The sequence below is a fragment of the Bos grunniens genome, chromosome 18, assembly GCF_055505025.1.
Source record: "Bos grunniens cultivar Pamir isolate PY7600 chromosome 18, Bosgru_T2T1.0, whole genome shotgun sequence".
Classification (NCBI taxonomy): Eukaryota; Metazoa; Chordata; class Mammalia; order Artiodactyla; family Bovidae; genus Bos; species Bos grunniens.
In genome coordinates this window covers 24,355,392-24,382,812 of record NC_141182.1, presented here as the reverse complement: position 1 = coordinate 24,382,812, position 27,421 = coordinate 24,355,392, and the positions used below count along the sequence as shown (strand labels likewise).

The 27,421-nt window shown below is 46.2% G+C and overlaps 1 protein-coding gene across 1 annotated transcript in view; it reads right to left on the bottom strand.

Annotated features, from left to right (window-relative positions):
• Positions 1–2,074: 2,074 nt before the first annotated feature.
• AMFR (autocrine motility factor receptor) overlaps positions 2,075–27,421 on the bottom strand; it is a 45,593-nt gene continuing 20,246 nt past the window's right edge. The window contains exons 5-14 of the mRNA XM_086350734.1: positions 26,929–26,969; positions 26,631–26,763; positions 24,904–25,037; positions 23,938–24,048; positions 17,616–17,806; positions 15,778–15,881; positions 9,458–9,592; positions 7,323–7,406; positions 4,621–4,805; positions 2,075–3,702 (exon numbers count right to left, since the gene is read on the bottom strand). Of these exons, the coding sequence (XP_086206860.1) occupies positions 3,555–3,702; positions 4,621–4,805; positions 7,323–7,406; positions 9,458–9,592; positions 15,778–15,881; positions 17,616–17,806; positions 23,938–24,048; positions 24,904–25,037; positions 26,631–26,763; positions 26,929–26,969 (1,266 nt within the window). The 3' untranslated portion in view covers positions 2,075–3,554. The remainder of the gene's footprint in view (positions 3,703–4,620; positions 4,806–7,322; positions 7,407–9,457; positions 9,593–15,777; positions 15,882–17,615; positions 17,807–23,937; positions 24,049–24,903; positions 25,038–26,630; positions 26,764–26,928; positions 26,970–27,421) is intronic.

The following is a 27,421-nucleotide window of genomic DNA, read 5'->3' as shown; positions in this document are numbered from 1 at the left end:
CTGGTCCAGCACCCCCTCATTGGAAGGGCAGGTAATCCCAAGTCTCCTAATACGTGATCCTGTACCCCGGGCTCCACCACAGCATAATGGGTGGTCCCAAGGATGAGGCCAAACTGCCCCAGCCCTCTGCACCCAAAGGGTCATGTGCACTCAGTCAGTTCAGCCTCCCCTGTTGTATCTGGATGCCAGCAGTCCCCAGCAGGCCTAACACGGGACGACTGAGACCAGCACAGCCTGGCGCACGGAGTCGGTTCTCGATTCCTCTGGGTTGCCACGTTTCTGCTGCAATTAAACTGCAAGTCAGTTGAGGCCGGGACCTGGAGGGAACACAGCTCAGCAAAATCCTTGTGTCATGTCCTTGGATCACTTAGTAGCCAAGCAGTCAAGCACTCCACCCAGGAGATGGCAGGGGCTGGGTGAGGTCAGTTAAGCAGAATCCTCCACACACCAGCAGCCCAGGAAGGCCTCTCCCTGGCACTGCCAGTGGCCTTTTAAATCTGGTGAGGATGGAGGGTAGGGGCTGATACTGACTGCTGCAGAGATCGTGGAGTAATAAGAGGCTAGTCCCCTTCTGTTACAAAGAATGGATCCAGGAGCTCCTGAGCCAGGACAAGCCTGCTGGTGAGCCAGCCAGGCCCGGCCCTCCCCCAGGGCTTTTCCCACCAGCTTCCCTCAACACAACTTATCTGCAGAAGGAGGCGCACCATCTCAGTTGATGGGAACCCTGTGCTGTCAGGACTTGACTGAGAAGCTTGACTTCAGGACACTGGTCTGGGGGGTGGGGGGTGCGTTACAGATGAAAGGCTGAAGGATACCATGATTTCTACACGTGGCATCACCTGAATTTCTCAAAAAAGGAGCCATAGGGTAACAGGGTCCTTGCCCAATTTGCTTGTGAATTCTGTAGCTAAAAACAACAGACGTTTCTTTGCCCTTACTTAAAATGGAATCCAGAAGCATTTTGCTATGAAAGGGTGCAGGGAAAGACCAATTCAATTATTAGAACAAGACACGTGGGGGTGGAGCCTATGCGTCATGGTTTCCAGATGCTCCCCAAGTGACTCTAATGTGCAGTCAGGTTCAGAACCACTCCTAAGAAAAAGAAGGGGTGAGGAGACAGGAGATGAAGGTGTCCAGAGGCAGGCAGGCTGAGTTGTCCCTTGACCTAGCTGGGCAGCAGGGCCAGGGCTCCTTGTGCATGCGAGGCCCTGCTCCACAGAGCTCTCAGCTTTACCAGAGAGGACCAAATCTGCTGGCCAAAGATCGAAGAGCACACGATCTACCCAGCTCAAGTGGGAAGCCAGGTCCATGCGGCCACCTGCACACCCAGAATTCACATTAACAGAACTAAAATATCCACGAAGATCATGGATCTCTATGGTACATAAAAGCCTCAAAATTAGAGAGGAAAAAAACCAAACTGGGAACCCAAGATGTCAAAAGGGTCAAAAGAAAATGAAGGGAGTGAGGGAGACCACTTCCAGAAGAGCCCAGAGAGGGCAAGGGCACCTCCACCACCATTCACAGAGCACCCAAACGCCCTCTGCTTACAAACCTGAACCAGCTGCCTGGCCTCCACTGCGAGCACGCTGGAGAAGCTGGCACAGCCAAGGGGCTGGGGGCGGGGGGCCACCCCATGGAACTGGGGGGCTGGCCTAGCATCCTGCCCTTGCCTTTAGTCTGTCCCAGATATCCCCAAGAAGTGACAGAAGCCAAGAGGCAGTAAGTACACAGAATCCTTTCCTATGCAGGTATAAAATCTCAGGGTGAGTTTAGGACTTCTCTTTTGGGCTCGTTTTAAAGGTATGTCTCTCCTGTGATCACTGTCATGCTGTTGTATTCCATTGTTTCAGGACTCTCTAAAATTGACTCCAAAACATTCTCTTTTCACACATCTGAAACATAAGAACACATGGAACTGGTGTCATCTTTAAAGGTGCACATCACACACACATAAAATTATAAAGAAAAACCCACCAACCAAAACAGAACACACGAAATCAAAACACGACCTAATTTCTGCACTTCTGAAGAAAACTGCCTGAGCTCCAAGCCACACACAACACCACACTAGGACAGTTTGCTTTTTATTATTATTATTATTGTTGTTGTTTTACAGTAAAAACAAATAGCTATGCTCTCAGCAAAACAAATTTAAAAAGAAAAAAAATCACAGAAATTTACTAACAGCATTTCAAGATAAGGCTTTTGAAAGATTTATTGAAATAAATTATCTCAGCCTAAACACGTACTCATCGCTCTATTTTCAGTTACTTCTCAACATCCTAAAAACTTTGTTATGTAAAATACATTTAACTTTGCCAATTTTAGGTAATACTGGATTCTTCCCAAAAGGACTACCATAAAACTATGCTTTCAAACATTAAAAAAAAAAAACCTTAATCCAGTAGGACATAAAACTGAACTATGTAAGCTATGATTGCGTGTTTCAAACCCTTCAAGTGAAATTTGTCAAGGATTTGAAAAAGTTCAGATCTGGGTCTGCTCCAAGGCAGGTGGACGCAACACCTTACCTTTTAACCAACACAGTTATGAAAATGAAGGGTTCCAGGGAAGAAAGATACAAAAGGTATCATTTATTTCTTCAATGAAGCCCTCCAAGAAGTACTCTCCCATCCCCCAAAGACCAAACCCACAGCCTTTGGCACTGCCTAATTGACTTCACCAAGGAATTAAAACCACGAACCAAAGCTTGCTCCTTAACCCTGTCAGTGCTGACCTTCCCCATGTCTGGGAGCAGGTGGGCAGGGGACATTGAAATACAGAGAGGAGAGGATGGACACACAGGGCATACTCATAGATGGAGGAGCACCAGCATTAACTGAAGTAAAGCCAGCTCTGGACAGGGCTCGGAAAGTCCCGGATATCCTGGGACACAACTGTCACCTCCTCACACCACATCCCTGGGCTTTCCCCTGCTCTGCTCCAGGTATTGAACCAAACACGGTTTTTCCATGATGCCCCGCCGGCCCAGGGGTCCAGAAGCCCGTAGCTCTGGCCTCACTCTGACATTCTGAATGCCTCCTCACTAAGAACAGCAGCTGGACAGCAGAAATTCCCCAGCGGTGTGGAGTCAGGCTCTGGCTGTCCATCTGCACGCTGCTTTGTATGGATCCCCCTGCCTCCAACCCCCATCTGCTGCACCACGCTTCCTGCCACGTTTGGAGCTAAAGACACCGGCATCTGTTATGACTTCTGCATAAGGCAGTCATGGACATTGCCCGCTTCAGGTCTTTGGTTGCCCACTTCCTCCTGATCCTCCCCACCCCTCCAAAGTCCAGTCAATGCAGAAGAGATCATGCCTAGAGTTAAAATGTGCAGTGTTTCTAAGGGAAGAGAAATGTCACATAGAAAGTATTACAAAAAAGGATTAAATCTGTCAGCTGTCCAAACACTATTAAGACCACATGCTTTATACAGCGGTGATGCAGTCAAGCCCGCTTCTTCACACAGCAGGCACAACTGGGGACAGGCCTCTTCAGCAGGCCGGGCACGCGGCTCTGGCGGAGGCAGCCGAGGAAGGCAAGGCAGCGCTAGGAGGCCTGCTGCTTCTGAAGTCTCCGCTCGGCAGCAGCAGCCAGCATCCTTCGACGCAAGGTCACAGGGTCAGAGGTTGTCCCTTCTGAGGGCAGGCAGCTCTCTGAGGCTGAGTCATCTTCAGAGCTTCTGTTCAAGAAACGCCTACCAAAAACCAAAGGTGCACGTGAGGGACCCAGGGAGCTCTGGAAGGCAGGCATACAAAAACACACAACATGCTTCGGTAATTCCCCCTTCCCCGTCAGGCTACGAAGCTGCCACTCAGCACCACCCCATAAACGAGACACCCCGCCCTGAACGGAGGGGCAGAAGGTCTCTGCCGTGGAGGCTGCTCAGCCCCTCCCTCTCCTCCGGCCCCCCACCGTCCCCACAACTAACACACAGCGTGAAGTCTCTACTCACCAGCCTGGCGCTGGGCACCAAACCCACCCACGGGAACAAAACCCCAGCCCTGTCACCAAATGTTTAACTACCGAGTGCCTGCCAAGTCAAGAGAACACTCTCCCTCTGGCTGCCCCTACCCGGTGCTGGGCCTTGTGGGGATGTGGCCGGTGCTCCGGGGCTGGCCATGCACAGAGTGGCCAAGACGGAGGACTCGGGAGCTGGGCACCAGGCTGGCATGAGGCCCTCAAGGCCTTGGTTTCTTCAGCTTTAAGTCTGTTTAATGGGGATAATCACCGTGCTCCCTCTTAGAATTAAGAGGAAGAGAGAGTAGCTAACATAAAGGGTCTAGACCACGCTGGCACAGAAGTGCTAACCACGGGAGTGTGGGTGAAAGTGCCCACCGGGGACGCTGGCAGCGCTGGCCAGAGGCTATCGGGTGGCCCAGTATTACCAGATCCTCTGGCTGGTGAAAGTGCCCATCGGGGACGCTGGCAGCGCTGGCCAGAGGTTACTGGGTGGCCCAGTATTACCAGATCCTCTGGCTTTTCAACAGAGACTTGAAATTGGAAACTGTAGGGAACAGGCGCTAGCTCTCCAAACCCAGCATCTATGGCAAGGGCTTTCAGGCCCCGGGCCTGGACGGCAGGTGCCCCCCAATGGCACCGCAGACCTGCTCACCTCCGCGCCTGCTGCAGGAGGTCATCCTTGCGTTGCACCAGCATGCGCTGCCTCTCGTCTGCGGACTTGGAGAAGCGGCTGCCCCGGGCCTCAAAATCCTCCCCCTCACTGGGCTCCGCTTCCAGCTCGCCGAAGTCCAACGCCTCCTCCAGCCGAGGACTGAGGTCCAGCGGCACCCGCTCGGTCTGGACACAGGAAGCAAGGGGTTGCCATGAGCAATCCAGTCCCCACCTGATTGGAGCCCCTCGTGATGCTCTTCTAGACCCCAAAGGAGACAGGCTGCCAGGCAGGGACCGACAAACACATGTCAGCAGACAGGGGTTCTTGATGGGCAGGGCCTGACTCACCACGGCATGTTTAACATTGGGGAGTAAGTGAAGGATTACTATATAGAAAACAGAAGCACCTTGAAACTGTACTCTCGGAAGACACACAAGTTAACTACTAATTTGTTCTGGGAATTTTCTGTTCACCACTACTTACAGCTTTAAAATTTCAACAAGTTACCACATGTACTACACAAATTTTATACCCTCATTTGACTCTGAGAACAGCTAGGCAGATAAGAAGGGTAAATTCTTAGTATCTTTTTTAAAACAGACATGAGATACTGTGCTTGAGTCACAGGATGTGATAATGGGGCTCTCTCCATTATAGCTGCAGCTGTGAAGGTCAGGACAGTGCCCAAGGCCCTCCGCAGGCTCGGTTAGGGGCCGTCTGTGTTGCTCGGGCTTCCAGACCCAGGCTGGCCAGCATCAGCCCAAGGTGAAGACAGAGTTGAGGAGCAAGCGGCTGAAAGGCCTATTTTTAAGAGTTTCGGGTGGGAGCGCTTCTCCAGCTTCTCAGATCAGCAAGGGAGGAACTTCAAGAGAATCCTGGGGCCTGACTTACATGCCCTAGATGTTGGGGGACATGGGGGCCGGTGATGACTAACACGCACCTGAGAAGCCTAACAGGAAGAAACTGGTTTGTAGCAGATTTTAAAAAGGCTTTGATGGGAGCAACTTTAAGGTCCGCCAACCATAAGGCACTGCTGTGTGTGCTCTGGGGAGGAGACATGGGTCCTACGGGAGGATCCAGCCCAAGGCTGCTGAAAGACTGCCCAAGAGGGCCACTGGAAGGGGTGAGGGGGCCCCATGAAGTAAGGGCTGGCTGTTGAAAGACAGTCCAAGTTCAAAGGAAGAATACTCAAGGTTTCTGGTGCTAGACAGGACAGAAAGATCTCTAAAGTAACAGCTGTAACACACCCACCCACCTACCCACCCTGGGGTCACATGGCCCATCCTAACCCTCTCCCCTCCTGAGTCTGATCCTAGAGGAGTTGGGAAGAAGAGCCAATGAGTGGAGGTGGAGGCAGAGATGGAAGGAAGGGCATGGAAGCCCACCCCCAGGCCCCCACAGGCCTCCAAGCCTGACCCATGCAGGCCTGAGCTTGGGCAGAGGGAAGGCCTCGAATTAATGGGCAGAGCTGATCGGCTGACTGGGCTAAATCGAGGTGTTTATTAAATGACTGTCTGTTTTCCAAGAACTTATTATTTCCTGAGAACAGCCAAAAGTGTTATATAGCAAGCTTCTTTGTGAAACAAGTACTTTCCTTTCACTACATTAAAAAAAAAAAAAAGTCAGAAACCTTCAGGCTCGCTCTGAAAAGAAAGTTGGGAAATCAAGACAAATTGAATGTGCTGTACCCACCCACAAGGCCACCCAGTAAGCCCAGCCTCTAAATCAGAGCTAAGCCAGCTACAAAACCTGGAAAAGCAATGATCCCCTTCTTCAGAAGCCAGACACTATTTTACAAATACTGCACAACCCAGCTACAGATTCGGACATGAACATTTTAACTCAGCAACAGATCTGAAGAAGTCTTAGGAGTGTTTAGTGTTTCTTGTTTGTAGGGAAAGACACGTGAGGTGAAAGCGGCTGCTCCCAGAGCCCTGACTCCCACTGGAGGGAAGGCGGTGCTGTCCTCGGACCTCTTCCCTGTGTGGGGAGTCCCACACATCTCACGCACACAAGGAAATGCAAAGACAAGGTTGCTTGGGGATTTTCAGTCCCTTAAGAAAGTTTCCAGCATGTATGGTCATTGATAAGCAAATGAGAATTACAGAAAACGAATGTGAACTGGCACCCCCAGGCTGTAGGGTGAAGAGCTCGGGGTGGAGGTACCTCTGCCCTGCACCCCGGACAAGGGAGCTGTTTTCGGTTGGGGGCACTCACCCCAGGTCACCCAGAGTGGTTATCTAGACAGAGTTGGTTCCCAAGATAACCATGCTTCCCCCCATCCCAGGGGTCTCCTGTTTGTGAAATGTGTGGAAGTTCCTGCAAATGCTGAGCTCAACAAGAGAGGTGTAGGGGAGAATAACCTGATGACCTCGGCTCTGGAGAGTGGGCCCGCGTGGTCACCCCAAGTCCTGGGCCCAGCCCCACCACACCCTTCCTAGAGCTACACTCAAGTTCATGGTGGCAGGCCCGGCCAGGAGAGCATGGCCCCTTTCTCCTCCAGGTCCTGAGGACAGTCCCCAGGGAGTGGGCTGCCGGCCACACCCGGGCACAGTGAGGTCTGTTAGCCTCACATGCTGAGATAGGACTGGCACACGGCCTGCTCACTACTCGAGCGCTGTCACACCAACATCAGAGGTGGACGAAGCCCACCGCCAGGTGCCCACCCCACTCCTCCACGCTCTCTAGGGCACAGGCCTTACCTGAACAGAGGCTTCTCCGTCCTCCTGCTCGCCGTTTGGCCTTTCCACAGGGCTGTTCAACGCGGGCCTGATGCTCTCTGACCGCTGAAAGAGAGACAGAAGCACAGACAATGCAGAGCCGCTCTGAACTCAAGGAACAGGTACAGGTGGGGCTGGGGGTGGCGGGGAGGAGCTACAGCCCCAGCAGGCTGAGTTCAACTAATCCCCGGCATCCAAGACATGAGAATGCTGGATTAATGACCCGACAAAGGAGTCCGAGGCCTAAGTCCGAGAGTTATCAGTGTTTAATTTCCCTTTCAGTAATAACAACTGCATGACAACAGCAAACGCAACAGCAGGACAGACAGGACACTGGAAAAGCCCTGCACGGTCATCTCATCCGCCTCGACGTCCTGCCAACCGGTGTCGCTGTCCTCACACTCAGCCAGGCTGAGCCCCCGGCCAACACGGCAGACGCCTCGGGACCTGCCCTCACCCCTGCAGGCCTGTCCCCTCGGTGCTGGCTGGCCGCTTTCTGTATTTCATCGCCCAAGGACTCACTCTGGCTGTGTGAGGGAACTCTGCGCTCCTCAGAGGAAGCACTCTGCCGACAACTGATGGGAACTGGTGTATAGTGAATTCTGCACTGGATCCCAGAAGGCTCCAGCGGCCCCGAGCTCTAGACACCCTCGATGCTGACCTGCTGGACAACAAATCCTTAACCCACCTCACGGTCCCACCTGCTGCCTGTGTTTCCTAGACTCCTTCCCATGGTTCCCAGAAAATGTTAGTCACTCAGTCATGTCCAACTTTACGATCCCATGGACTACAGTCCGCCAGGCTCCTATGCCTATGGAATTCTCCAGGCAGGAATACTGGAGTGGGTAGCCATTGTCTTCCCCAGGGGATCTTCTCAACCCAGGGACTGAACCCAGGTCCCCTGCATTGCAGGCAGATTCTTTACCATCTGAGCCACCAGGGAAGTACTGCATGGTTCCCAGAACACTTCTCAAATTAACTACTGGCATCCAAATCCTTCTCAGAGTCTGCTCCCAGAGCCACAGCCAGTTCCTACAGGTAAGGAACATACAGCCACCTCTAATACCTCAACCCCTTCGACTACCAATTCCAGGCTTATTCCCTCTTCAAAGATTCTCACATTTTAAGATTTTTACTAACAGATTTCCATGTTTTGGTATATAAAAACTGAGTAATTTTTTGGTATATGATAGCCTGCATGTGGCTCAACCACTTAGTCGTGTCTGACTCTTTGTGACCCCATGGACTGTAGCCCGCCAGGCTCCTCTGGCCATGGGATTCTCTAGGCAAGAATACCGGAGTGAGTTGCTGTTTCCTCCTCCAGGGGATCTTCCTGACCCAGGGATGCAACCCACATCTCCTGCATTGGCAGGTGGATTCTTTACCACTGAGCCACTTGGGAAGCTCTTATGATACTCTAATCACATATTCATTCCTTGGTCCTGCTGGAAAGCTTGTCTTTAAAATGTCAATACTTCTTGTACCCATCAAAGAGGTTTTATGATGGGCCAGGAGACAGGACCTTTTTTTAAAAAGTCAAAACTACAAGCCTCACACAGAGAGGAACTATACCAGTGGAAAGCTACACTGATGTGCAAAGCCAGCTGAGGACAAAGGGTGCTGTCTCCCACGCCAGGGCTGGCAAACCGCAGCCGATAGGACAAGTTACTCCAATGGTTTCTGTAAATAAAGTTTGACTGGAACACAGTCGCATACATTCATTTCCATATTGTCCACGGCTACTTCAGCACTGCAGCATGGAATTAAGAAGTTACAACAGATAATGCATGGCTTGCAAGGCCTAAAATACTTCAATCTGCTAGAAAAAGACTGCCAATCCTTGCCGAAAAGTGAACTGATACTATGACTGGTGAGGGCAAACTGGTTTGGGGTATACATCTGCATAAAAAATCAGCCAAATGTTTGTGTCCTTGTCTTCAGCCAAGCCTTCTGGATGAGTCTGTTCTCAATCATAATTTGGAAAGTTAGGGAATTTACAGAAACCCTTCATCAAGTCATAAATGATACTCAGCTGTTAAGTAACTAAAAAGTTAATTTAGAAGATTAAACCTTGGTAAGGACAGAATTCACTTGTCATGCCTGAACCCTCAGTTTACCTGTGTGGGAAAAGGTACTTGAATCCGTCCTTCCAGAATGTTGTCTGTTGTTATTTCAACTGAGCGTGTCAGCTGGAGGTCTTGTAGTACCAGGTGGTATGGCACCTGGGGAAACATCTCTTGAATCTGATGAGCCTGGAGGGAAACAAAGAGGCCACAGAAGCGGTCACTCCCAACAGTTACTCCCTGAGGTCACGGGGTGAGGCAGGCTCTGGGCAATGAACCCGGTGACCTGCCGTGAAAACACAAGGACGGGGGCCACTGCCGTGCTGCAGATCACCCTCACACTTAGGACTCCTCCAGAAGGCCAAACAGAAAAGTTGGTGACGGCATCAACTCCAAATAAAAAAAGCACAGAAATACGACTCTGAGGCAGACTGAATTAGAATATTTAGCTTTAAAAAGTGTTCATTTTATTCAATCCTGGGTTTTGGCACCAAAAAAAAAAAAAAGCTCAGTAACAGGATACAAACATATTCTCCTTAAAGTTATATATTCCTAGAAGGAACAATAGATGAAATTCAAATGTGTTATGTGAAAGATGTTCCACTCAAAAGGCTATGCGCTGTAAAACAGTGACAGTGTTAGTTGCTCAGTCGTGTCCGACTCTTTGCGACCCCACAGACTCTAGCCTGTCAGGCTCCTCTTTTCCTGGGATTCTCCAGGCAAGAATACTGGAATGGGTTGCCATTCCCTTCTCCAGGGGAATCTTCCCAACCCAGGGATCGAACCTGGGTCTCCCACATTGCAGGCAGATTCTTTACAATCCAAGGATTCCATTTCTATGACACTCCAGACTAAGCAAAATTATAAGGGTAGAAAACTTATAGGTGGTTCCGAGAGGCTGGGGGTAGAAGCAGAAGTGATTACAAAGGGGCACAATGGAATCTGAGGGGAGGGGGAATGGAGCTGCCCTGCACTTTGATTATGGTGCTGTTACACCACTGAATGGGTCTGACGAAACTCATAGAGATGGTTACTAAAAACTCTGAACTTACCATATGGGAGTTACACTTTGCCCAGCAGGGGCGGCGGGGGTGGGGAGGGGGTGAGGTGCAGCTAAGATTCTAAAGAATGTAATTGCTAATACTGCTCAAGAGCTAAAGTTCTCAAACTGCACTCTAGAAATGTCACAGAGGCCATCAGGGCTCTAGGTTGGCCACACGTACAGAGGGGAGCAGGCGGAGATCTTGCACGCCACCACCTGGACTTTCATTTGAGCAGCTCCACATTTTTTTCTCATGCATGTATATTTATTTTATAAACACTTATATTCAGGGTTTTATATGTGGAAAAAGTCCCAATGATCAAAAGAAAAAATGAGGAGGAAAAATATAACTGCCTCGGGGAGACAAGAAAGTCTACTGTTGGGAGAGGACCATGTTGTCGTAACTGTAGAAAGAGGGGGAATGTGTCTCAACGTCAGACCGAGAGAGGAAAGACCAGGCTGAAACCTGCTTAAAGTTTTGCTTGGGTCACTGTTGGGGCAGAGAGGGCAAGACACGTGTGTAGCACAGAAGGACCTGGTGCTCTGCTGTCCTGGGATCCCTGTATTGTTTCTATGAACATGAGTTGATAATCTTTCAAAACCCAGGTCAAGTCAAAGCTAACTGGGCAACAGTCCACAACAACCTGGATAATCAAATAACATTCTTCTCTATTCATAAACAGCTCCCTCTTCATTTCCCAAATTAAGTAAGTCCAAAGCATTTCTCCCAGAAAATGCAGCAAACGATACATTAGATCTTTATAAAAAATATATTGTGCCAGTAAATTAGTTGTGCTAAAAATAGACTATTCCAATCCACTGTGGATGGGGAGGAAGAACACCAAGACCTGTCTGTCTAGAATTCTAAACACATCAACTTCAAGGTAATTCTCATTCCTGGGAGGTTTATGCGCCCATGGATTCTGACTTTTTTTAAGGGGGCAGGTGAGGTGATCAGCCTGAAGAGCTTCAACAGCTGACTGAGCCTAAAGTACCCACGCAGAGCATCGGGGCGGCCACATTCCCAGGCCATCTGCCCTCACGACGTTACTCTCTCTCTCTCCGCTGATGACCTGACTGAGCGCTTCACTGAGACAGCAGAAGCCAGCAGGAAGCCTGGTCTTTTGTAATGGTCAAAATAATATACAATCACCCATCTTAACCATTTTTAAGTGTACAGCAGTGTTAACTACACACACACTGCTGTGCAAGACATCTCCAGATGCCTTCATCTTGGCAAGACCACAACTCTAACACCCACTTAATGGCAACTCCCCACTCCCCCTTCCCCAGGCAGCCATTCTACTTCCTGTTTCTAAGAGTCTGAGTAATTTAGATACCTCATGTGAGTGGAATCATGCAGTATTTGTCTTTTTTGGTAATTAGCTGATTTCACTTAGCACAATATCCTCAAAGTTTTTTGGCTGGCTGAATCATACTCCCATTGTGTGAACAGACCATTTTCATAATCCATTCATTTCTTATGGACACGTAGGTTGCTTCTACCTAAATGGTTACTATGAGCCATGCCTTTAAAAAAAAAACTGTTTCTCAAAATGACATGCCTGCAGCCATGTCCATTCGTCCCCCAACCAAGGTGAATGAATGCCTCTCTCCTGGCTCTGGCGCCCACCCCATCCTCCACCTCAAGAACTGTGCCTTCAGTTAACTTTGTTCTGTACCATCAATCTCTCCCCGTCTAGTGATCATTCCTATTTGCAAACCAAGCATGCTTTAGAATCTTTTTAAAAAGACTCTTGGGTACAGAAAAGAACTAAAAACAGGGTCTCAAAGAGAGATTTATTTGTACACCCATATTCGTAGTCCCATTACTCACGATAGCTAACACATGGAAGCAACCCAAGTGTCCACTGACAGATGAATGGACAAGCCAAATGTGGTCTATCCATACAAGCGGATATTTATTCAGCCTTAAGAAGGAAGGAAACTGACACATGCTACATCACAGCTGAACCTTGAGGACACAAAGCTTAGTAAAATAAGCCAGTCACACACACAAAAAATTTATGATTCTGTTTAAATGAGGTCCTTAAAGTCAAATTCATAAAGAAAGGAGAATGGTGGTTGCCAGGGGCTAGGAAGGAGGGAATGGAGAGTTACTGCTTATTGGGTTAGGGCTTCAGTTTTGTAAGATGAAGAGTTCTGGAAATGGATGGTGGTGAGAGTTGCATAAAAACATGAATATATTTAATACCATTGAACTGTACACTTAAAAGTGGTTAAGGGTATGGTATGTGACTCACTGGAAAAGACTCTGATGCTAGGAAGGATTCAGGGCATGAGGAGAAGGGGGCAACAGAGGATGAGATGGTTGGATGGCATCACTGACTCAATGGATATGAGTTTGAGCAAACTCCAGGAGACAGTGAAGAACAGGGAAGCCCGGTATGCTGCAGTTCATGGGGTTTCAGAGAATCAGACACGACTGAGCAGCTGAACAACAAACAACAAAAAGTAGAAGAAAAAAGATGGCCCGTGGGGAAAAGAAAAAGAATACACACTTCGCGCTTGCTTCTGTGTGTATGTAAACACTGTGAAAGAACACAACACAGAAAAAACTAATCAAAATTGTTATTCCCTGAGAGGAGGGAGTCTGGGCAGATGGCGGCAAGGACAGGAGTGTGACTTCACCAGATACTCTACAGGTTTTGTTTTTTGATTTTGGGGGTGTTTTTGGTCATGGCTCAAAGCAAGTGGGATCTTATTTCACTGACCAGGGACGGAACCTATGCCCCTTGCAGTGGAAGTGGAAGCATGGAGTCCTAACCACTGAACCACCAGGGAAATTCCCTACAGGTTCTGAAATTTGTGGATCAATGAATGGCCTGCTCAAAATCTTAAAGAAAAAAAAAATCAACCAAAACTCCTCTGATGGCACACCCCTATTAAGCAACCACCTTACTTCTTTGTACCATCTTGTAACACACTGCCAGCTACTGAGTGTCTTCAGCTCCCACTCATTTTCCCATCCAACAATCTAGAATTCAACCCCTCAAGCCATGGAAACTGCTTGTTCCTCTCCAGCTGATAACCACCTCCACTCTGCCACACTCAAGATGCATCTCTGACTTCATCTGCTAAGAACTACCACACACCTGACCTGCCTCTTCTCCTGCGGTTTCCTTCCTTCCCAATCGCCGCCACAGCTCCTCTCTCTCTGCCAGACCTCAGCCCTGAGCCCTCTTCTCTTTGTGAGCCACCTTCTTTCCCCTGAAGAGATCCAGTCCCCTACGACGTAAAGCTCCCAAATGTTTCTCTCCAGCTGGATCTCTTTCTTGAGGTCCACAACTGTCTACCTGACATCTCTACTTGGCTGACTCACGGACACCCCAACATCCCCAGCCAAACAGAAGGCTGAGGTCCTTCACCTGCTCCTCCCTCAGTCCTGCCCATCTCAATACCTGGTACAACTGTCTGCTCGGTTGCTTAACGAAAACCAACCCTCCCCTCGCCCCACTACCCTACATCCAAACCAAAAGCACTGTCAAGTCCTATCAGTTCATTTTCAAAAAGCCTTCAATCTGCCATTTCTTTTCATCTTAATTCCCAAAACCCTGGTCCAAGCCACCATCCTTTTTTGCCTGAACTACTGCAACAGCCTCCTAACTGGTCTTGCTGGTTCCATTTCCACCCCATAAATGTCATTCTCTCAGAAGTAAATTATCCTCTGCTAACGGTCCTATCAGTCACAGTCACCTGGGGGAGGGGAAAAAAAGCCCCAAATGGCCCACTAACAGTCATTTCATTACAGAATCCAAACTGCACTGTGGCCTACACATCCCCAAATGACCTGCTCTGCAACCTCGATTATGTCACAGTCTTGCTTTTGATCCACACGCTCCAACCACAATCACTTCCCTTAGTTTCCAGAACATTGTCACCTCATGGCCATGCACCTGTTTCCTCTACCTCCTTTTCACCGTTCCTGTCTCAGCTTAAATATCACCTCTTGAGTCTTCTCTGAATGTCTCTTCTAGAACAGTCTGTGCTCACCACTCAACATGACCTGCCCTACAGCCTGCAAAGCCCTCATCCCCACTGGCAATGACCTCGTCTATGTTTACAGTCGGTCTCCCTCTCTCCCCACATGAAGAAGTCACACTTCTCGAAAGTAGGACTCCTGTCCACCCTGTTGACACTCCAGGTGCTACGCAATTTGTTGAAACAGCACAGAGCCCATCTTAGGAACAGGCTTTCACTACACATTTGTTGAATAAATACACTAAGATAAGTTAATGGACAAACAAATGAACCAATGACTTTCTAAAGTACTGGCCAGGCCTGCCCATGTCAACCAGAGGCCCTATTCGGGCAGGAATAACACAGTTTAGATTTTTAAGACTCTTGCATTTATCATCATAATGAACACTAAATTTCATTAGTGAATTAGTGAATCAGTGAAGATCAGATGACAAAGCTTTAGAAAATACACAGAATCTTGAAGTATTTGGACAATATCCTTGAATGAGCCAAGAGCATGCGCAGCATCTCATGGTGTGTGTGTTTGTGTGTACAAACACACACACTTACGTCCACAGCCATATATGCATGTATAACGGTGTGTGTTAATGTATACTCAGTTATTTATTTGGGGAAGGGAGGAGATGGAGTCAAAATAACACATATGGTAGGCCTACTACAATTTTTAACAAAAATCATATCATTCACTCAAGTCAGTAACTCCCCAAATACTGGTGGTGAAAATTAAGAGGCGTCCCAAGACTAGCGAAGATCACAAGAGTGCCCCTAGCAGTGCTCAGAAAAGGGCACATTATCTGCCACATCAGTAAAACGAAGGCTCGCTTCCAAACCAGTTTCAATTTTTTTTCTTGGTAATTATTTAAATTTTGTTTTAAAGTTTTTACAACGTTATATCAATTTCTGCCATACAGCCACGCAAATCAGCCATAATTATACATACGCCCTCCTCTCCTAGCCTCCTTCCGCTCCTCCCGTCCCATCCCTCCGGGTGGTCACAGAGCGCCACACTGGGCTCCCCGGGCTGCACAGTAACCTCTCAGCAGCTCTCCACCTTACACCTCTGAGCGAACATGTGCTGATGCTGCTTTCCCCACTCGTCCCACCCTCTCCCTCTACATCTGTGTCTCCATTCCTTCCCTGCAAGTCAGTCAGTTTCAATTTTAGAACACAGGCATTGAAGTGGTCCCGATGAATACGATGCCCCTGAAAACCCTGTCATTTTGCCAGAGCAGAGTGAGACCAGCCAGGTCACGCACATGGCACACGCTCTCCAGCATCTCCTTCCCTCCTGATTAATAAGCTCCATCTAAAAGCAGCGAGCGCTCCTTACCATTGCATTGAGCTGAGAGTTGCTTGCCTGTGTAATGCCTAGAATGTTGGTGGTGTGCATCACTTCGACTGAGAAACTCGGCAGCCAACTCGCGATCCGGGACCCTGAAACAAACGAGAATCCAGGGCAGGTTTTAGAGGCCTCCCTCCTCACGTTAGCTACCACGTGAGTGTCACTACTAGCCGGGCTTCCTTCACACCAGGCCTCTGACCAAGTGTCAATTCTCACTAAAACCCCACCTGGGTTTATTATTATTATTCCTATTTTACTCTTCTCAGGGATTTGACTCCAGTGCTCCTGTTGGTCCCCAAGGCACTCAGAAGTTAGGTAACTTGTCCAAGATCCAGCATCTAGTTATGGTGGCCAGGACCTGAAGCCACACAGTCAGGTTCCAGGACACTTCACTGCCGGGCTTGCCCACGCCCCAGTGGCCCTGGACCCACACAACACGCCATCCCTCCCACAGCCCGCACCGTCAGGAAGGTGCTCAGGGCTGCAAAGTTGCTACAGGAGCCGACCTTTCACTCTTCTCTTCACACTACTCATAAACACTACTCATCAGGGGACATCATTTTCATGAAGTAGTTTCTACTTAATAATCTGGTTTAAAGACTTTATTTTTCTCATTCAAAATGCTTCTCCAACAGCACTACAACACAGGCTGTTGGACTAAGAAGTCTGCTGCTGCTGCCATGGCCCTAAGGAAGGGGAACCTAAGCTATAAGATCATGGGTGTCGGCACGAAAACAGTCCCATATCAAGCCACACATTTAAGTAGGATTCCCCTCTCCTTCAGAAAGGAGCACTGAGGCCAGCAGTGTAGAACAAGCTCAAGGGCCACTCAAAAGTCTTGCCTGGACAGTTTGTGCCCAAGAAAAAGCTGGATACCTATTTCATGTACTTACTAAGGAGAAATAAAGTTGCCTTTATCAATTTAGACTAGGTTTTCAGTAATAATTCACAAAAAATAGCTTACATAGCCAGAACCCACGTCCAAGATCCGCTTGTCTATTTCAGAAGTCTGACAAGGAAGAGGCCTTGATTAGCAGCCACAAAGCAGCCCCTCTACACCTGCTCAGCCAGCCGGCGGTCACCATCCCCTCTTCTCAGAGATGGACTCCGCTCCTCTGGTCCTTCCTATCAGGGATTTCAACGTGTTGCCACTCCTGCTGTGCCCCACCCTTGGAAACTCAAATCAGAGATGGGAAGAGCAATCTTCCTAAACAAATAGTCTAGGGATACCTACTTTAGAGTAGGAAATATGAACTCAGCATTTAGTGGTATTGAAACTGATGAAAAGCAGCAATGGGCCAATGTAATGTGAATTAAGGAATGATAAACCAGTTCCTGATATGGTGCCCATGATCTTAGAATTTTAAGTGTCGTTTTATCATGAATACAACTCTTTCCAACATTCTGGAAGACTGAACATTCATATCTCATGGACAAAGCAAGAGGCTTCCAGCTCTGATTCTCCTCCTAGTACTCACTGGAATGACTGTTCAGTGACCCTTCATTATAGGCTTAAGTATTATACCAGTGTAATAAATTATTAGCAACGGTTAACTATTAAAGTGATTAAGCTCACTCCTGCAGGCACGGCTGATTCAACTGTAACTGCTTTCACCTCCCTGGACCCCCTTCCCCGCAATTCGCACAGAATCTAGCGAAGTGCCTGGTATAGACTACCCTCAGTGTTACCCATACTCACTGAACACTGTCAATTCAAACTGAAACGTGTTATTAAACTAGCCCGTACAGGACAAGTTATAATGAAAACAGTGTCCCCTAAGAGGAGAACACCCTGTGGGGGGTTTTAGAGGTTGAAACCAACTAACCGTCGAAGTGGAAGAAGTGATTGTGTTGGTTTAAGCGAGGTCTGCCTTCGGCTGCCGCCACAGGAACCAAATTCTCATCCAGGTTCTCTCCTGGATGGTCTTCCCGGACACGATTATTGTCAGCAATGTTAAGAGACATCCTGCATGTGGGGCAAGAGGTGTCTTGTTCTAGCCAGGAACGAAGACAGGAGCTACCAAAAAGTCCAAAATAAGATATTCTTAGCATATTTTGCAAGAATTCACCAGAAGTATTCTGAATATATCAGTGAGTTGTAATTTTACTTTCTATTCACCATTAGCAAGATTTAAACGTTGAGAAACACTTGCTGACATTACTTCTGGCCCTGCTTCACCCTAATGTACTTCTGGTGTATCCTGCTCTGAACATCAATTTGTTAACGTACATGGTCATCTACAAGTTCCCAGGCATGACCCCTTTTCAGTAAGACTTCCTCATACAGCTCACCATTTTCCTCTCCAGCTCAATCTGACTAACTTCCAATCCAACACCCTTGCCTCTCACGTCTTTGAATCCTCTATTCCAATGATCTGTTCTCTTACTCTACTTTAGCTACGCATTAACCCAGACTTTATTTTTCTGGGCTCCAAAATCACTACAGATGGTGACTGCAGCCATGAAATTAAAAGACGCTTACTCCTTGGAAGGAAACTTATGACCAACCTAGATAGCATATTCAAAAGCAGAGACATTACTTTGCCAACAAAGGTTCGTCTAGTCAAGGCTATGGTTTTTCCTGTGGTCATGTATGGATGTGAGAGTTGGACTGTGAAGAAGGCTGAGCGCCGAAGAATTGATGCTTTTGAACTGTGGTGTTGGAGAAGACTCTTGAGAGTCCCTTGGACTGCAAGGAGGTCCAACCAGTCCATTCTGAAGGAGATCAGCCCTGGGATTTCTTTGGAAGGAATGATGCTAAAGCTGAAACTCCAGTACTTTGGCCACCTCATGCGAAGAGTTGACTCACTGGAAAAGACCCTGATGCTGGGAGGGATTGGGGGCAGGAGGAGAAGGGGACGACAGAGGATGAGATGGCTGGATGGCATCACTGACTCGATGGACGTGAGTCTGAGTGAACTCCAGGAGTTGGTGATGGACAGGGAGGCCTGGCATGCTGAGATTCATGGGGTCGCAAAGAGTCGGACACGACTGAGTAACTGATCTGATCTGATCTGGTCATAACCTTGGCCTTCTCATTAAATTTGTGACTTCAAAGCTCTTATTCCCCAGCTTACTCTCTCTCTGCCAGAAGAGTGTATGACAGTAATGTTCCAAAATAATAAATGTGGAAATTCAACTCTATCACATTTTGAAATAATAAAGTACCTATAATTCCTGTTTGTGATCATGCAACTATTAGCCAAATAAATTATATTTTTAAAAGTTCACGTCCCTTTAATCAATACCCTTAAATCACACTTCTAGTTATACCAGCCTTGTGTGGGGCTCCAAAAGTACGTAAAATCCTTGCCTTTCAATAATGCTACAGGTGAAACACATTTTCATAAGCAAATCTAATTTTACTTCATACTTCCAGCTCAAAGGGATCAGTGACCTAAAGGTAAGGGATAAAACCATAAAACTATTAAAAAAAACTATCATGAACTCAGATTTGGCAAAGGATTCTTAGATCTGACACTCAAAATGTGAGCTACAAAAGAAAGAATGGGTAAATTGGATTTCATTAGAAAATTAAAAGGTACACATCAGAGGCTATTACCAAGAAAGTGAGAAGACAAGCTATCAAATGGGAGAAAATATTTGCAAATCATACATCTGATAAGGGTTTAGTATCCAGAATACATAAAGAACTCTTACAACTCATCAACAGAAAGAAAAACAACCCAAATAAAATAGGATAATCTGACTTCAACAGACATTCTCCAAAGAGAATGCACAAACACACCAATAAGCATGTGAAACAATGATCAGCATCACTGGTTAATAAAGAAAAGAAATGCAAATCAAACCACAACGAGAAACCACTTTACAACCTTTAAGATGGCTATTATCTAATGTAAAATGTAAACAGGTATACTAGCTATAGAAAACAGTACGATAGTTCCTCAAAAGCACAGAATTATCACATGACCCAGCAATTCCACCTCTGGGTGTATACCCTAAAGAACTGAAAGCAGGGTCTTTTTTATTTATTTATTTTTTTAATTTTTATTTATTTTTAGTTATTTAGTTGCAATGGGTTTTCTCTGTGGCATGTGGGATCTAGTCCCCTGAAAAGGGACTGAACCCAGGTTCCCTGCATTGGGAGCTCAATGTCTTATCCACTGGACCACCAGGGAAGTCCCTGAAAGCAGGGTCTTGAAAAGAAATGTGTACCCCCATGTTCGCAGCAGCATTATTCATGATAGCCTGAGAAGGCAGAAACCACCTAAATGTCTGTTGACAGATGAATGGAGAAACACAATGTGATACACACACACAATGGAATATTGTTCAGCTTTAGAAAGGAATGAAATTCTGACACGTGTTACAACATGGATGAACCTTGAAGACATTTAGTTCAGTCGCTCAGTCGTGTCCTACTCTTTGTGACCCTATGAATCGCAGCACGCCTGTCCATGGACAGGCCTCCCTGTCCATCACCAACTCCCAGAGTTCACTCAAACTCATGTCCATCGAGTCAGTGATGCCATCCACCCATCTCATCCTGTCGTCCCCTTCTCCTCCTGCCCCCAATCCATCCCAGCATCAGGGTCTTTTCCAATGAGTCAACGCTTCGCATGAGTTGGCCAAAGTACTGGAGTTTCAGCTTTAGCATCATTCCTTCCAAAGAAATCCCAGGGCTGATCTCCTTCAGAATGGACTGGTTGGACCTCCTTGCAGTCCAAGGGACTCTCAAGAGTCTTCTCCAACACCACAGTTCAAAAGCATCAATTCTTCGGTGCTCAGCTTTCTTCACAGTCCAACTCTCACATCCATACATGACCACAGGAAAAACCATAGCCTTGACTAGACGAACCTTTGTTGGCAAAGTAATGTCTCTGCTTTGAATATGCTATCTAGGTTGGTCATAACTTTCCTTCCAAGGAGTAAGCATCTTTTAATTTCACGGCTGCAGTGACCATCTGCAGTGATTTTGGAGCCCAAAAAAATAAAGTCTGACACTGTTTCCACTGTTTCCCCATCTATTTCCCATGAAGTGATGGGACTGGATGCCATGATCTTAGTTTTCTGAATGTTGAGCTTTAAGCCAACTTTTCCACTCTCCTCTTTCACTTTTATCAAGAGGCTCTTTAGTTCCTCTTCACTTTCTGCCATTACGCTAAGTGAAAAAAGCCAGACATAAAAGGACAACTATTGTGCGATGTGCTATTGTGTGATAGCTGACAGAAAATAGAAAGGTAGTTGCCAAGGACTGAGGAGAAGGGGAGACTATGGAGTTATTGTTTGATGGGTATAGAGTTTCAGTCTGGGAAGGTGAAAATGTTCTGGAGGTGGATGGTCGTTGCCCGACAATGTGAATGTACTCAATGTCACTAAACTGGTACACTTAAAAATAGTTAAATTGTAAAATTTATGTTAGGTAAACATTTTCGAGGGTTTCCCTGGTGGCTCAGACGGTAAAGTATCTGCCTGCAATGCAAGAGACCTGGGTTCAATCCCTAGCTCAGGAAGATCCCCTGGAGAAGGGAATGGCCACCCACTCCAGGATTCTTACCTGGAAAATGCCACGGACAGAGGAGCCTAGTGGGCTACAATCCATGAGGTCACAAAGAGTTGGACACAACTGAGCAACTAACACTTTCACTTCATACATTTTTTACCACAACAAAAACATCACATTTGAGAACTATCATTAAAAAAAACCCCACCATAATGAGATACCACTTCCAACCAAAATGGCTATAATAAGAAAAAACAGAAAACAAGTATTGTTGAGGATCTGAAGAAACTGGAACCCTCATGCATTGCTGATAGGATGTAAAATGGTGCAGCTGCTGTGGGAAAATCTGCTGGTTCTTCACGGAGTTAAACATAGAATTACCCTATGACTCAGCAATTTCACTCCTAAGTATATACTAAAAAGAATTAAAAACAGGTACTCCAACAGATACAGACATCTGTTCACAAATGCTTATGTTAGTAACAGCGTCATTTGGAAGAGTAAAAAGTGGAAGAATGGGGGGCCCATCAATGGAAGAATGGATAAATAGGCTGTTCAGTTATTACAAAAAGGTTTAACTCAGTCATAAAAAGGAGTGGCGCACTGAAATGTGCTACAACTTGGGTGACTGAAAATTTTATGCTTAGTAAAAGAAGGCAGTCACAAGAAGTCACATATTGTATGATTCCTTTCATACGGACTTTCCAGAAAAGGCAAACCCACAGAGACAGGGAGCGGATTACTGGCTGCCAGGTAATGTGGAGAGGAAGGAATGGGGAGTGACTTACTGTAACGGATATGGGGGTTATTCTGGGGTGATGAACAAGTTTTGAACTTGCAGAGGAGTGGTGGCTGTACCACACTGTGAATGCACTAAATGCCACTGAATTGTATACTTTAGGACTGCTGATTGTATGTTATATGAATTTTGCCTCAATTTTAAAAACTAAATCCTAAAATTAATCTAATTAAATGCTTGAAAACATTTCTTCTGGAGTGAAATATACTCTTTTGAGTTATTCTTCCAAACTTTCTCCAAGCTCCTTAGGAACTATCTGAAAGTTTTTGAGAAATGCGTGTGTCTCTGGTCTTTCAACCTCATCAATCAGCACCACCATCCATCCAGTCGCTCAGCCGCAAAACTAGGAGACTCCTCGACACCTTACATCCCCACTCTCTCACAGCCAGTCTGCACCAGGTGCCTCCTGCTCCTCCTCACGCCTGTCCACCCGCTCCTGCCCCTCTTCCACCGCTGTAGCTCACACGCCTCTCGGAGCCCATCTGAACCCCAGCAGCCCTTACTAACTGGCCTCCCTGATCTTCCCCAGCTGCATATCTGACCCTGAACCCCTACTTTAAAACCTTCCACTGCCCTCAGTTCCCTGCAAGGTGACTCAGGCCTGTGTCTTCTGCCTCAGCAAACACCACTGCCTCCTCTGACATTCTGAGCTCCTGGCACATGGGTTCTCTTTCACTCCTTGGATACTCCCTTTTGCTTCAGTAATGTTCCCTCTGTCTCAAAGGCTCTTCCACCTGATCCCTTCTTCTGATGCCTTCACACCTACTCACTGTCAGAGTCACCTTCTCCAGGTGTCAGATTGCTTTGTCACAAGCTCTCAAGGACCACATTCCCTTTCTTTAGAGCACTTGTCTCAATTTATCCTTACATGCTCATAAACACTCCTGCTTAATTCATGTCTGTCTCCTCCATTAGGCTGAACGCCTTGTGAAACAAAGACCACCTCTGTCATTTTAACATTATTTCCCAGAAGCCAACTCAGTAGCCAGCACATTAAAAAAAAAAAAATCAATAAATTTGTTGAGTCATTGATACTCCAGCTCCAAAGTCTTTCTAACATTAAAAAGGAGAAGAAAAACTATTTGGGAATACAAAATAAAGAAAGGAAGATTTAAAGATGTAAAGATTATAACTTTCTCAATATGCAAGACTGATCATAGATACAAAAGGTCAAGAGATACCTCAAGGTCTGTCAACATGAAAAACATCCAATCTACAAACAGAATAATTTAGGATTTAGGTTGAACAGTCACAGTCCATATGAGAGCTCTAAAAATGAACAACATTAGGAGGTGAGGACCGCAACAGCGAGAGACAAGGGCTCACAGGGGACAGAAGAGCCTGTACTGCACACAGATCTAGTCCAGCCGTGGAGGTGTTGTAATCCCTGATGATAGTCACAGTTCCGGGCTGCTCACTGTCTCTGGTCTGATCCCCATCCCATCACACCACCCTGGTGTGTGTTTCTATGTTGCTTCTGGGCATGCGTGAAATGCACAAATAAATATTCTCACCCCAAAAAAGGTGAGAAAAGGGAATAAGCTATTGGAAAGCGAGGATTCCTCCACCCCCTTTGTTTTAAGTCTTAGGGGCCTATGTGTTATACCTCAGAGCTTACACAGAGAAGGAATGTGAAGACAGCTAACACATCCAGAAATTGAGATGGCAAACTGAGTAGGGAACAATCCTGCCGTGTAGGGAAGAGGCTGAGAAACAAGGCAGACACCCCCAGGCCCCCCACCTGACTCAGTACCAGCACCTTGGCCAGTCTGAGGGAACGCGCCCACTCTTCAGCTAAGGTTGGTCTTAAGCCCCGGCACAAGAAGCATCCTCGTGGCCTGGACAGAACACCAGTCCCATGTGGCCCCTGCCAAGCTCCTACTTGTGGAAAAGATGTCCACAGGGCAGTTTCCTCGCAGCCTGCATGGAGTCCCAGCAGATGGCGCAGTCATCGTTATTGACAGCCAGCTCCTCTGGAGTTGCCACTGCAAACCTGTAAGGAAAAAAACGGAAACCATCGCAGAGGGCACCTGGCAGGGATCTCTGTCAATCCCACAAATACTGAGCATCACTTGCGTCACAGATTTCACCTTTCTAGCAGCACACTTACAGAGGAATCATGTTCACCATGAAATCTCCACCCACGGAAACCATGACAACCATGCTCTCTCCAGAGATCATCAAACAGCAGGAAACCAATACACAGAAACCGACTGTGTCGTAACACGACGGCCCTCGTTAGTGATGACATGAGCGCACATTTCTGGGTAGATTAGAGGAGTTAAGACACCTCAGAGAGCCAAACTGCTCCCCTGGACACAAAAAGGATGCCTGTTAAGCTCACACCATTCAGGCTTGGTTTAGCCTCAGGATGCCAAGTGAACAACCTCAGTGAGGTTAAGAGTGTGAGAGACAGAATGTGTGTTTGTGTGTGTCTGTGTGTGTATGTAAGCATGCATGTGTAAGGAATAAAAAGAGCAGAAGCCCAAGGAGACTTCCATTTAATAATAATGATGATAAAAATAACAATGTAATAAAAGAACCTAATATTTACCCAGTACTGTTCTCAGTATATTATGTTCATTATCCCACTGAATCCACCCAACATTCCAGGAAGAAGGTATTGTTATTATCCCTAGGCTTAAGCAACCCAGGCACAGGGAGGTAAGTAAATTGTCCAGAGTCACACGGTAACTAAGTGGGCTTCACATCTAGGCAGTCTGACTCCCGAGCCTGCACTTTTCACGATTCCATTAACAGCTGAAAAAAGCGGGGATATAACCCGGGATCTGTTATTATTAAAGATCGCAAATGTGTCAACATGGGTGGCATCAACCTGCTGACTCACCTGGCTTCCATGTTTCCGACCACTCGCAAATAGTTCTTGTGCCGGCGGATGCGACGCTGTACTTCATGAAACAGGTAACGCAGCTGCATGAAGATGACCAAGCTGGCCATGGACAACCAGATGTTGCCAAATAACTTGATGAGAGGGACAGAGAATAAAATGTACAATAAAGGTCAACGCGAACTGGCTAGCACCAAGGGCCAAGGCAAGCAACGGAAGGTCTGAGTCGTGGGTAAAGGTGAGCAGGAGCAGCCACTGGGGAAGCAAATGCGCATATTCCTCTCACGACTCTCAACACTGCCCATGCTCTGGGGCCTAGTCATTCCATCCACAGCCATCTGTTCTGAGGAGCTCATCAGAAAGTTTAAAGCTTTATGCCAAATGATGTACATTCATGCAATTATAAAACAGAAAACCAGGAAACAGACCAAATGCCCAGTAGGGGAACAGTTATACTGTGAACTCACATAATGTAATATTGTATACTCATTATATGTATCATAAAATATAATTATATCCTATTATATTTTATATATAACATTTTGAAGATTAATAATATGGGTAAATAATATTTTAAGTGAAAAGAGGAAAAAAGTACTTCAAAAAAAACTAACATGTGACCAAAAAATTATGTAAAGATGTGAAGAGGCAAACAACTGAATAAAATCTAAATACCCTTATTATGGGAGCAGGGTGTTCAATGGCTAGGGGTCGGGGACTGAAGGAAGGAAAGTGGTCAAAACGTACAAACTTCCAGTTGTAAGATAAAAACTTAGTGGGGATATAACATACGACATGATAACGAGTTATAACAGTGCTGTATGCTGCATTTCAATCAAATCATCATACCCTGTCATGGAATTTTTATCTTAAAGGTATCAAAATGATTGAGAAGAAATGTTGCTAGCACAGGAAGATGCACATAATACAACAGCTACAAAAACCTAAGCTATAGGCCCGATACATGATGAATACATGGCTCTGAATAAATAAAGAAGCAGTAACCACAAAAAAAAGTCAACACTTAACTTTTGACATTTGTTGGGGGGGGCTTTTTTTTTTTTAAAGTACGTTTTCAAAGTCATTTTTAAAAAGTACACTTAGAAATGTGCTATGTTCAACTCTCAAATTTTTAAATGCTACTTTGACCGGCTTATGATATAAACAAATTGCCCACCAAACATGTTGATTCTCACCATTCTGAGATCACTGAAGTGCTAACCAGGGAAGCAGGTTTTCAACATGGTGATTTCTTGCACACCAAAATAAAATGCAAACAATGAAGTAGGAGAAATTAAGAATAAAGACTTTGCTTTTAATTACAAAGATGGAACATTTACGCATCCATGAAGCAGCTAACACTGTGGGAGTCCCCTTTACCACCTACAAAGTAACTGCTAAATATCAGAAGCCACAGAATCTATGAGGAGAGGAATTCTCTTAATACCATGCTAAAAGAATTATCTACTGACTTGGTCAGCAGAGTGAGTTAAGTCTCCTGGGAGGACAGCAAACACCTCTTGAGCTGGGCACCAAAGCTGTTCCACACTGTTTTACACCCGTTGGCCAGAAAGAAAAAAAAAGGGGAGGGGCACAGTTGCATCATTTTTATAGTCTTTTAAGTGGGTCATCCACAAATGTTTCACTTATTAAACTCTGTACAAAACAGAGTTCCTGATTCTAAAAAACTTAGCTCTCTCTGTTGGAGTTCCCTCTGGGAAACTTACCAACATGTGAATATGGTGCATGAGGTCCAAGGACAAGAGAGTGAGCTCCATGACAAAATCTGTGTAATAGACATACGTCCCCTTTCCTTCCCATGTCCCTTCATGGTTGAGGTCCCAGAGGTGAATTACGTATCTGCCATGGACAGAGGAGAGTCATGTTAATGATTTACTGTCACAACTGAATTTGTTTTAAATAGGATACACTAGAGTCATATTTTTACAAATTTTTTACATGTTATACTTTAAAATCAACTGTACGAGTAGACCTCCATCACCTCCCTCCCAAATTTCTACTCACCGTAAAATCACATGAGCAGTCCTCACTGTCACAAGAAGAGACTATTTTAAAAAGAGAGATTTTTTTCCTTTTAGTAAAGTTTAGGATTGTTCAGACCAAATTAATTTTTGCAAAATGATAAAAGACAAACATTTCTCAGTTCAATTAAAAAGCAGGTTGTTCAATGGCTGGGGAGGGGTGAGGGGGACTTGGAGGATGGTAGTCACAAGCTACCAGTTATAAGGTAAACAAGTACGGGGATGTAACGTGTAACATGACTACAGGCAATAGCGCTGTATCGTGTACTTCAAAGTTATGCAGAGAGGACGCCCAAAAAGTTTCATCACAGGGGAAAAAACATTTTGGGGGAATTAAGAGGATACTTATTGTGGTAATAATCATTTCACAAATTATTATCATCATTATGTTGTACACCTTAAACTTATACAGACTGTATATCTCATTAAAACTGAAAGAAAAAAAAAGCAAGTTACCAACCATTTTAGTTCATGTG